Below are 12,276 nucleotides of genomic sequence, written 5' to 3'. Positions count from 1 at the left end.
TGCAGCAAGTAACCTGTACTGTGATTTTCTGTGAAAGCATGGCATGACGGCCATTTTAATCATTGCTGGTTTTCCAGTTATAATTCCAGACCATACACCTCTACTCCACAAGGAGGCGCAGGGGTGTTAGTGGGAATTTTTTTACTTCAGGATAATCTAGAACATTCCTGCCCTACATCTTTAAGCCACCAGAAGGCGCAGGGGTGTTAGTAGGAATTTGGTTCGGGTTTCATGCCTATGTGAACTGCTTTTCACATAAAGAACACTTTAGTTTCCTAATAAATATGCTGTTCAGCAATAACATATATATATAGATATATATGCCATATAATAATGTTATTAAGTCGTGCAAGTGTCTGTCTGTTGCCTATTATGATGTCTGTCTACATAGCAAATAAGGCTCTAGTGCAGACTAAAAATGTTAACATTGGCAATTCAAATTAAAACAGCGGTAATCGGAGTCTCAGAATAACTCCGCCAGCGCTAACAAAAGACAATCTTTCCAAAGTGACAATTTTCCTTTGGGTACCAGAGTGTTTATTTCACTAGTCTTATAATTTAATGCACGATTCTATGTCAAATCTCACACCGATAACTACAAGTGAGAAGGGTACATTAGTCCAGCATTCAGATAGTGCGGGGTTTTGGACAACCATACATAATCGTTTCCAAAAGGACGCGATCCGCCATTGGTATATGCGTTTCTGTCAAACATTATAAAAACCACAGATACATTTGGGTCACTAGAATCTATGTATGAAACCATGCCGATCACGGTTCAAAAAAGCTGCAGAGTATATCTGTAAAGCTTCTGCTAACGCCGGTTATTTTCATTGTCTCTAGTTAAGCGCGACAAGGCCAGAGCTTGTTTGCGCCTGAATTTGATATATGTGTAACGGCATTTTATCCCTATAGGATATTCTGCCATTAGCGCATACAGTATACTTGTAACGGTGTTTTATTCCTTTATAAGAAACAGTCACGCCTTGTAACGACAGGACGTTACAGTCAGCAAGCCAGTGGTTTGATGACCTCTTTTACAATTGTGGAAGTGCGTCTTTTCATGTTACATTTGCGAGGTTTCATGACTTCAACTCATATATGTCTCAGCTATTTACAGCTTAGAGTACAAAACTGCTTCTGGCGAACGGTTTGGCAGGTTGTCATTTAGTCTTTGCTGGTTTATAAACCAGGCAATAGTACGCCAACAGAGTCAAAGTTACTTATTCCCCTCTGTTTGAGCAAAATCAAACAGCTCCGTTGCAATATCAATCAGCAAGTCATTTACTACAGTTAGAAAATGGATTTTCTGCAGTTAGTTTTTGCTTATTGCAGCCACAAAATTGTATAATTGCATTTGATCTTCACAATGCGTATTTACCCAGTCCGGTTTCTTCATCATAGGTTCTAGCGTTTGAAAATCGCCACAACCATTAACCATTTCATTTATACCGTTGCTTATCGCTTCCGGTATTTACCAAAGTGATGTTGGAATAATAGCTCATCTCACATAAGAACTATGTATCAACAAAGTTCCTCTATCTTGCGCTACTAAGTTATACTGCGGTAGCAGATTAAGTTCGAAAACAATCACATCTAAGTCTGTCTAAACGATGTCAATTCCTAGGTAAGTTTATAAATACGGTAAATCAAAGACTTTTACCTACTACACCAACTAGAACAAAAGTACACGCACACTAGCGGTACATTGGTGTATTCAATTATTAAGAATAAAGATGTGTTTTCAATTTAGTGCACCACCCTTCAATCGCGTTTCCCACAGAGGGACAAGGGTGCGTATACTCTGGACGACAGTCACAGAGAGTCAGGATTTGTAGTTAAAATCAACGCAAAGGTTCTAAAACACGACAGATTCCTGTCGATAAAGGTACTAGAACTCTGTGCATTTTACAATGCAATAGATAAATGTCCTACATCTCTGTGCATTTTACAATGCAATAAATGATTCGCTTTCAGTCTGACCAGGGATAGACTCTGGTTTCTCTTCATAACAAATAAATCTTTCGTTTTTTACTAAAGATTTCTGTGGAGAGGAACAACCGTGAGTTTCATGTAATTTTGTTTTTTTTTTTCATGCCTGGCTCACGCTGCCCTTAAGCAGTCAAACAAAGCAAAGGCAGTTGCATACTCAACAACCAGTGAGAACCAATAAGCCGCATGGCAAGGCGGTAGGTAACTCAAATCTTCAATGGCTCAGAACGCTATTATGTGAAAATGTCAAGACATCAATCCGTGAGTGGACATCTGTTAGACAGGCGATCTCAACCGTCAGGGTTTGGATCTTAAAAACTGGACATTAAATCCAGAGGTGTTTCATATGTGAGTCCACAGAAGGGGGTTACCCTCAGGTATACATGAGGGCATCTCGCCACAATTACAAAAGCTCAGTATGTGTACATCACATTCATGGGGTCATTCAGCATCGTGTATCTGGCTCCACCATTGTCCGCTTCTTTCTTCGTTGCCAAAACGGATCAGAAGACAGTTCGTCACAGTCATACTGGTGGTATCTCATGGGTTTCAGAGAAGTTTGCTTCTCGAATTTTCAAGGAATACTTGCACACGATCTTGGCCCGCTCATAATACGTCCAACCTGTTACATCAGGGAACGTTCTTTTACCCATAGTTACCTATGTACCTATTATCTATGTACCGCAGCTGCGGTTGACGGGGTGAGGGTTCAGACCGCCCTCTTAAAAAAATAGAGCATTACAGTATCGGTTATACCAACCATGTCACGAAATACTAAGCCGCTTAAGGCAGCTCATGACTAAAAAAAAAAAAAAAAAAATTTCGTGTGCTTACATAGGGTGTAAACCTCGGAAGTTTCCAACATCATACTTCAAGTACCCGTATTCTGTTAAACAGGATGGGATGGCAAACTGCGTTCATCTGCACTAAGAGGGCAGGTATCTGTGTGGTAAACTTATTTTCAAAGTGTTTGCCTCTATTTGCGTCTGTCAACATCTTTCTACAAGGTGTCACCAAAGTTCAGACTCTATTTATCCCACCTACAGCGCCAGGCGATTTGAGGTTGGGTTTAGATTTTCTTACAGTTTCATATTTTGGAACCCTTTCAACAAATGGGGATTAAGTTTCTCACTTTGGAAAACATTTTTCTTCTAGCCTTGCCTTCGGCAATGGTGCTTCGACAAGGGGTTTGTTTTCATATTTGGGTGCCTTGTATTCCAAGCCACCGTATTTGAGTTTTCTCATGACAAAGCAGATCTTCGGACGAAATCCGCTTTCGTATTCTTCACATCAATATACCAATAGTGGTTCCTGTGTGGACAGCACATTCTAAAATTCTGAATGTGGTACACGCGTTACGCGTTTATATATGTACCGAACGTCTACAGTACGTGATATGAATACGTTGTTGTTATATATGATACTGTAAACTGGGGTTAGCCAGTTTCTCAGCAGACATTATCCAGTTGAATAATAATGACTACAAGTCAGGCTTACTTTAAGGCTAAGTTACAATCGCCTACGTCAGTAATAGTTCATTCCACAGGTTCTGTGGGAATGTCAGACCCAGCGGGTCGTGGAGAGTCTACGACGCGGCTACATAGCCTTCAGTGCACCACGTTTGTGCACGTTTACACGTTATAAATGGTGGCGCCATCAGCATTTAGCTTTGGCTGCCTACTGTTACAAGTATCAAACAGCTCTCCCGCCCACGAGGGAAGCTTTGGTACGTCCCAAGAGTACTCCAGTGACCCCTAGTGGATGATAAAGAAAATAGGATTTTGGTACTTACCAGGTAAATCCTTTTCTTTGAATCCATAGGGGGCACTGGACGCCCACCCAGAGCAGTTTTACCTGGGTTGTTTTAAGCTCAAGGGAGCTTAGTGAACAAATTTAACTTGGATGGTATTAAGCTCAAAGGAGCTTATGGTAACACATTTTCACCGGTTGGTTCAAATTATAAGTTCTATCGGTTAAGCTGTCAACTTTTTAGTTGACAATAAGGTTACGAGTCAACTTTGTGGTTGTCCGTTATGTTATAGGGATTCTCCATTGTCAACCTCTCTATATCCTGTTCGCTCAGTAAAAAACACTGGCAAAGTACACTGAGGTACTTGGGGATATGGAGGGGGGGGAGGGTCCTAAATTTGAATATTCAGTGCCTTTGTTCGGCTACGCCCGTCCATATCCCAAGAGTACTCCAGTGACCAAGAGTACTCCAGTGCCCCCTATGGATTCAAAGAAAAGGATTTACCTGGTAAGTACCAAAATCCTATTTTTACAGGTGGTTGGGTGCTATTACGGACCACCGCTACTGGTGCTGTTTGGCCCACGGTACACTCATTGTCCGTGCCAGCTGCACACCAACATGGTGGTGTACATGCTCTGTCACCTGCAGCTGCTTCCTTCTGGGTGAAACATAGAAAAAAGTCATCCTTGAAGGCTAAATTATTCAACTTGTATTAGAGTGCTGGCTGTTATGTGTAGTGTTTATTGCACAGAGGCACACCCACTCTAAGGGTAGAAAAATAGGATTTTAAGTACCTACCAGTAAATCCTTTTCTCGTAGTCCATAGAGGATACTGGTGTTCCATTTAGTACCATGGGGTATAGACGGGTCCACTAGGAGCCATGGGCACTTTAAGAATTTGATAGTGTGGGCTGGCTCCCCCCTCTATGCCCCTCCTATCAGACTCAGTCTAGGAAACTGCCCGAGGAGACGGGCATACTTTGAGAGAAGGAAATAAAGGATAGTGGTGAGATTCCGAACCAGCACACACAAACCAGAGGAAAGCTATGCTAACCCTACTTTAAACAGGAACAGCAACAGCTGAACCAGCAATACTTAACCAAGTAACAGTGCAGGAAGAAAGACGCATCGGGCGGGCGCCCAGTATCCTCTACAGACTAAGAGACAAGGATTTACCGATAGATAATTATGATCCTATTTTCTCTTACGTCCTAGAGGATACTGGGGTTCCATTTAGTACCATGGAGATGTACCAAAGCTCCCAGAGTGCGGAGGTTCCTGCAGAACTGATAGACCAAACTGAAGGTCCTCAGAGTCCAAAGTATCAAACTTGTAGAACTTAGCAAACGTGTTCGAACTAGACCGAGTAACCGCTCGGCAGAGCTGTAAAACCGAGACACCCCGGGCAGCCACCCAGGAAGAGCCCACCGACCTAGTAGAGTGGGCTTGTACAGATTTTGGAAATGGCAGACCTGCCGTGGAATAAGCATGCTGGATAGTGAACCTGATCCAGCGTGCAATTGTCTGCTTTGAAGCAGGACACCCAATTTTATTGGGATCATAAAGAACAAACAGCGAGTCGGATTTCCTGTGACGAGCTGTCCTCTTTACGTATACCTTCAAAGCCCTCACAACATCCAAAGACTTTGAAGTAGCAGAGGTGTCGGTGACAACCGGAACCACAATAGGTTGGTTGATGTGAAACGCAGACACCACTTTAGGAAGAAATTGCTGACGAGTTCAGAGTTCAGCTCTGTCCTCATGGAAAATTAAATAGGGGCTTTTGTGAGTCAAAGCCCCCAAGTTCCGACACACGTCTTGCTGAAGCCAAGGCCAACAGTGTGACGGTCTTCCACGTAAGATAATTTACGTCCACCTCCTGTAACGGTTCAAACCAGTCTGATTGGAGGAACTGCAGCACCAAATTGAGATCCCAAGGTGCCGTGGGAGGCACAAAGGGAGGTTGGATGTGCAGAACACCTTTCAAGAACGTCTGGACCTCAGGGAGAGAAGCCAATTGTTTTTGAAAGAAAATGGACGAGGCCGAAATCTAGACTTTTATGGAGTCCAGACATAGGCCCACATCCACACCTGCCTGCAGAAAAAGCAGGAAACGGCCCAGATGAAATTCCACCGCAGAATAATTTCTGCTCTCACACCAAAAGACGTATTTCTTACAAATACGGTGGTAATGTTTAGACGTTACCCCCTTCCTTGCTTGGATCATAGTCGGGATAACTTTGTTAGGGATCCCTCTTCTGGCTAGAATCAGCCGTTCAACTTCTATGCTGTCAAACGTAGCTGCGGTAAGTCCTGATAGATGAACGGGCCCTGTTGCAGAAGATCCTCGCGAAGACGTAGAGGCCACGGATCTTCGAGGAGCATCACCAGAAGATCCGCATACCAGGCCCTTCTTGGCCAGTACGGAGCAATGAGTATTGCTTGAACCTTTCCCTTTTTATTCTTTTGAGAATTCTTGGGATCAGAGGAAGTGGAGGAAACACGTACACCATCTGATAGACCCATGGAGTCGTCAGAGGATCTACCGCCACTGCCTGTTGGTTTCTCGACCTGGAACAATATCGCTTGAGCTTCTTGTTGAGACGAGAGGCCATCATATCGATTTGTGGATATCCCCATCGATGTGTCAAGCACCTGAACACTTCCGGGTGAATGCCCCACTCCCCTGGGTGCAGGTCGTGTCTGCTGAGGAACTCTGCTTCCCAGTTGTCTAATCCCATAATGAAGACCGCTGACAACGCCACAGCGTTGTTGTTTTTTTTTGTTTGTTTGTTTTTTCCCTGCCCAAAGGAGAATTCTTGACACCTCTGACATTGCTGCTCTGCTTTTCGTTCCGCCCTGTCGGTTTATGTACGTCACTTCCGTCACATTGTCCGACTGGAACTAAATGGCCCAATCTTGAAGAAGATATGAGGCCTGCAGAAGGGCGTTTTATATGGCCCTGAGTTCCAGAATGTTGATTGAAAGGATGACTTCCTGACTTGACCATCTTTCTTGAAACTACACCCCTTGGGTGACTGCTCCCCAACCTCTGAGGCTTGCGTCTGTGGTTAACAGGATCCAGTTCTGAATTCCGAACCTCGACGAGGTGAGAAGTCTGTAGCCACCACAGAAGGGAGATTCTGGCTTTTGGCGACAGACAGATCTTCTGGTGCATGTGATGATGCGATCTGGACCATTTCTCCAACAGATCGAGCTGGAAGGGTCTTGCATGAAACCTTTTGTATTGAAGCGCCTCATAAGAAGCCACCATTTTCCCCAGAAGTTGAATGCATAGATGCACCGATATCCGGGTTGGCTTCAGTACATCCCGAACCATCGACTGGATTACCAATACCTTTTCTCTATGACCCAGGGATCCCGGCACGAACTTGACCAGATGTGACTGAAGAATTTTAGTCGGGCTCCCACCTGACAGCCCTCCAGGCATCGCGGTCCACCGTCATGCTGAAGGCTTTGCGGAAGCAGAGCCTGAGCTCTGTTCCTGAGCACCTGCAGTTGCTGGCTTGAATGGTTTACCTCTTGCGCCTCTGGAGGCCGTAGAAGTACCTCTGGATTTGACCTTAAACTTTGCTGTCAGAAAGGACTGTAAATTTGAAGCTGAATAAGCTTTCCTGGTTGGGGGAGCTGCGGAAGGAAGATACGTAGACTTACCCGCAGTAGCTTTGGAGATCTATTTGTCTAGTTCATCTCCAAACAAGGAAAGTGAATGGTAGGCCTTCCACGCCTTTCCTGGAGTCCGCATCAGCAGTCCACTGGCATAGCCACAAGCCCCTGTGTTCTGACACTGCCATAGCGGTGGTGCGTGCATTAAGCAAGCCTATCTCTGTTATGGATTCCACCATAAATTTCGCAGAGTCCTGTATATGCTGCAGGAGTAAAACAACATCCCCACTAGACAAGGAATCTAACCCCTCAATTAGGTCACCTGACTATTTAGCAATGGCGTTTGTGTTCCATTCGAATGCAATAGTGGGTTTCTGGGCCACCCGAGCAGCTGTGTACAATGGTTTGAGTCTAGTCTCAATTTTACGATCAGCAGAGTCTTTTAGGGAGGCTGCACCAGGGACAGGCAATACAATTTTACGTGACATTTTTTCCTATCCTCCAGAGGAAAAGGAAAAGATGATGACAGTCTTTTAGGGATTTGAAATTTCTTATCAGGATTAACCCATGGTTCTTCAAACAGGGTATTCAATTCACAGGAAAAGTGACTGGGGACTTCTTTTTTACATTAAGATTCCTCACACTCTTCTTATCAGGAATTTGCAGAACATCTCTGATAGCTCTATAAGAGCCTCTGTCCTGTGACAGAGTAGCACCCCCCCCCCCCCCCCCCTCCAAATCCACCTCGTCCTCCTCCATGTCTGATCCGTCAGAGTCAGACTGCAGGATGTGGGCCAGAGATCGATTTTGCGGACAAATGGGAGGGATTCAGACGCTGGTTTGGGGACTGAGTCTCTATTCATACACTCATCCACAGTAGTATTGCATCTCTTTCTCATTGCGGGATAATTTTGTAGAAATATTGGAGATCATTCCTTTAATGGAATTAACCCACTCTGGTTCAGCCCCGCTATTCTGGGAAGGTGCACTGCCCTGAGTACCCAGTAGTGAGCCCCCTGGTGAAGAGGAACACTCTGCTGTACAAGAAACACACTCTTTGCCTGACATAATGTAAATGCGACAGCGCACACACACACAGGAAAAGGTTAAGCACAATTAACCCACAAAGAGCCCTTCAGGGAGAGACAGAGTTATTTGGAGCCAGTCCCCACCGCTCCCTTATCGCTAATGCCAAGCTTAGCCGGGTCGCAGACTAAGTACCCTGATAGCGGACTTAGTACACTAATAATCGCTCCCCACTGCTATGAGCCCCTGGTACCGCTAAGGTAATCTGGAGTCTCTCCGGAGGAGATGCGCTTCCCTGTCAGTCAGCGTCTGTGTCTACTGCAGAGGGAAAATGGCACTGGTGAGCTGCTGGATCCTCTCATAGTGAAGCTCCGCCCCTTCAATGGCGCTCAGTCTTCCCGCTTTTTTGTAGTGGCTGAGGTAATCAGGTGCTTAAAATGGAGAGAGAGGCTGTTTTTGCCAGTGTGGGTACTGTGTACCGTGTACGGAGATGCAGCTGTGTACTGTGTCTGGAGATGCATTCTGCCCCGGTTAGAAGCCGTGCGTCTCAGTACCCTCATGCTGCCATAATGGCCGGCACCCCGCTAACCGGAACGCTGGCTTAGTACTCAACACTCTTCATTCTTCTGGCTCTGATAGGGGTGGCGGCGTGCTGCGGGAATGTACGCTCGCCATGGTGGGGCTTGCGAATAGGTCCCTCAGGAGCTCAGTGTCCTGTCAGCGAGGAACGGGACTATTAACCATTCAAGAGGTTGGGCCGTTCCTTCCCCCCCTTCAAGTCCCATGAAGCAGGCAGGCTGGTGCCATCCAGCCCTGCCTGAAAATAATAAACACAGAAAATAAATGCAGAAAACTTTTCAGGAGCTTCCATAAGCGTGACCCGCTCCTCCAGGCACATTTTCTGAGTCTGGTAGGAGGGGCATAGAGGGAGGAGCCAGCCCACACTATTAAATTCTTAAAGTGCCCATGGCTCCTAGTGGACACGTCTATACCCCATGGTTCTAAATGGAACCCCAGTATCCTCTAGGACGTAAGAGAAATGTTGTTGTTTTGTTTTTTTTACCCTTTGTTTATGCAAAACTGTAAAAAATAAACAATGATATTTAACATTGGACTCCGTTTGAGGGGGGTGTTTTTCCCCTTTCAGTGTGCTGCCAGGACAAGAAAGGGGGGCTCAGCCTGACTCCTTAAACAAGGGGCGAAGAACCTCCGGCCCGCAGGCCATATAAGGCCCGCAAAGCCGTTTGTTCCGGCCCACCTGCTTGTGTCAGTGAGACACGCCGCCGCTCAGTCCGGCGGCAGCGTGTCTCAGCTGTCTGGACAGGGAGGAGAGCGCAGCTACTATGTCCGGCGGCAGGTAAGACCTCAAACCAGCCGCCGGTTCGTGAGCCAATCAGAGCTCGCAGACCGGCAGCCAATCAGGAGACACCGCTGCCGGTCCGCGAGCTGTTTGGCTCACGAACCGGCAGCTGGTTTGAGGTCCTACACGCCGCCGCCCGACATAGCCGCACTCGGGGCGGCGTGTCTCGGGTGTCAGGACAGGGAGGAGAGCGCAGCTATTATGTTCGGCGGCAGGTAAGATCTCAAACCAGCCGCCGGTTCGTGAGCCAATCAGAGCTCGCGGACCGGCAGCGGTGGCTCCTGATTGGCTGCCGGTCCGCGAGCTCTGATTGGCTCACGAACCGGCGACTGGTTTGAGATCTTACCTGCCGCCGGACATAGTAGCTGCGCTCTCCTCCCTGTCCTGACACCCGAGACACGCCGCCCCGCCGGATGGAGCAGCAGGAGCGGTGAGCAGTACAGTGGGGTTGGGGGGCACTGTGGGGGCTTTTGTGGATCTGGCACTGTGGGGGCTTTTGTATACCTGGCACTGTGGGGGCATTTGTATACCTGGCACTGTGGGGCCATTTGTGGATCTGGCACTGTGGGGGCATTTGTATACCTGGCACTGTGGGGCCATTTGTGGATCTGGCACTGTGGGGGCATTTGTGGATCTGGCACTGTGGGGGCATTTGTGGATCTGGCACTGTGGGGGGCATTTGTATACCTGGCACTGTGGGGGCATTTGTGGATCTGCCACTGTGGGGGCATTTGTGGATCTGCCACTGCACTATTGGGGGCATATGTGTATCACGTCCCATTTTAATTGGCCACACCTATTTTTTTGGTGCGCGCGCACACACTACTTCTAAGGGACAGACCTACTGGGGGGCAGAGTCATTTTTTACGTTCAGAATTTTTGTATGGCCCCCGAAGGATTTTATAAATATCCAAATGGCCCTTGGTAGAAAAAAGGTTCCCCACCCCTGCCTTAAACTTAGGCTTGGGGATGTATCTTTATATCTACAACTATTTCCAGGACTCTTGCTCCCCGTGACCTAATGCCCCATCCAAGGTAAACAAGTCTTCAAAATGTGGGACATCAGTCAGATGTCAGAGCTCTGCGTTATTGCTTTGCTACTTGGGAACCCTAGGGGGCAGCGCACTATAAGGATTTATCAACATCCCACTGGTGCTATAGAAAAGGGGCCAGGTGCTGCCCCCTCTCTGATCACCAGAGTACCTTCTCTCACTGCATGTGACCCCTGCTGGAAGCTAAAGTAGGCTGGATCTGCCTTAAAACATCTGACCATTTAAAAAAACATTTGCTATATATTTTTAAAGCACATTCATGTCATAATGCACTATACTGACATCTGAATGTGGGAAAGACCTCTCCAGTATTGCACCCCGACAATTGGACACTGGGACCGAAATGGTTAAATCTCTGCTTTGATGGAAGTGAAAGATCTCTACATGTACTTACTGTATGGTCTTCCTACTGTCCCTGCTTCACAGGCCTGTTTGTCGTTAGAAAATAATAATGTAAAGGCATTCCTATTAATGACATACAGTAACCTCCATTTCCATAATCCTGTCTTCTGAACTACTTCTACAGGCCGGTGTGTGATCATTTCATTTCTCCTTCCACAGCTGCTAAAACAGCATTGAACAGTTTCATGCACTCTAAGGAAACCTCATCCAGAGAGAAGGATTTACTGCGCAGCGTCAAGGTAGGTGGGGACTGGCTGTATCACCTGTGACTGGTACTACAGGAGTCTGAGCAGCACTGACCTCCTCTTCTAGAGTATAATCCAATGTTGTCAGCGCAGCTCTGTGTAATAATTGGGGAATATACAAAGATGATTGAACATCTCATTTCAATTATTTTTTATTTGTTAATGACAGCTCTTTTGTACAGTATCTCAGTATGATCGCCTCAGTGTATTTGTTAAAATGGTTTTCTCTTTATCCGTTGGGGACAGTTGACTACCATCTGTTAGTGTGTGGGGACAGGTGTTTGGGTAGTTTAAATTCACTGGTCACAAAAAAACTCAAGTACCTCCCCCTCTATGCCCCATTGGCTGCCTGGGATCTTCAGTATGTGTTCATTAAAGACCCAAAGGATAGGAAGATAACTACAGCATGGCCCCTTTGGGAGCAGGCCCCAGCGCTCGGGCTGTGTGGTGTAACTCCCTTGCCTTGCATTTTGGTTCTATCGCTATCAATACTAGAACTGCAGTGGCTATACTGTAAGGCACCCTGTTCTGTGGGCACAAAAATTATATTTCTGCAGCGGGGTACACTGGGACTCCACAGGGAATACATTGGGTGTAGAGTTGGATCTTGATCCGAGGCACCAACAGGCTAAAGCTTTAACTGTTCCCAGGATGCACTGCACCGCCTCCTCTATAACCCCGCCTTCGGGCACTGAGCTTAGTTTGTAATTTGGTGCCTGCAGAGCATGTCACTAGCAGGTGGGGCTGCGCTAGACAGCCCTGAAAAGAGCTTTTCTGTTTCATCCACTAGGGGTCACTGGAGTACTCTTGGGATATGGATGG

At 46.5% G+C, this 12,276-nt stretch overlaps 1 protein-coding gene and 1 non-coding gene across 3 annotated transcripts in view; both read left to right on the top strand.

Moving 5' to 3' along the window:
- NEMF (nuclear export mediator factor) overlaps positions 1–12,276 on the top strand; it is a 191,266-nt gene that overhangs the window by 160,743 nt on the left and 18,247 nt on the right. The window contains exon 32 of one of the 2 annotated variants that reach the window (XM_063947547.1): positions 11,369–11,448. The exons of the other annotated variant lie outside the window; for it this stretch is intronic. Within the exon in view, the coding sequence (XP_063803617.1) occupies positions 11,369–11,448 (80 nt within the window). The remainder of the gene's footprint in view (positions 1–11,368; positions 11,449–12,276) is intronic. 2 annotated transcript variants of the gene reach the window in all.
- Positions 1,991–2,106, top strand: LOC134981594 (U5 spliceosomal RNA). Its single transcript, XR_010190715.1, has one exon. It is a non-coding gene; the product is annotated as a U5 spliceosomal RNA (small nuclear RNA).

This window comes from Pseudophryne corroboree, chromosome 12 (assembly GCF_028390025.1).
Source record: "Pseudophryne corroboree isolate aPseCor3 chromosome 12, aPseCor3.hap2, whole genome shotgun sequence".
Lineage (NCBI taxonomy): Eukaryota > Metazoa > Chordata > Amphibia > Anura > Myobatrachidae > Pseudophryne > Pseudophryne corroboree.
Note: the sequence above shows the minus strand (reverse complement) of the source record. Positions and strands in the feature narration are given on the sequence as shown.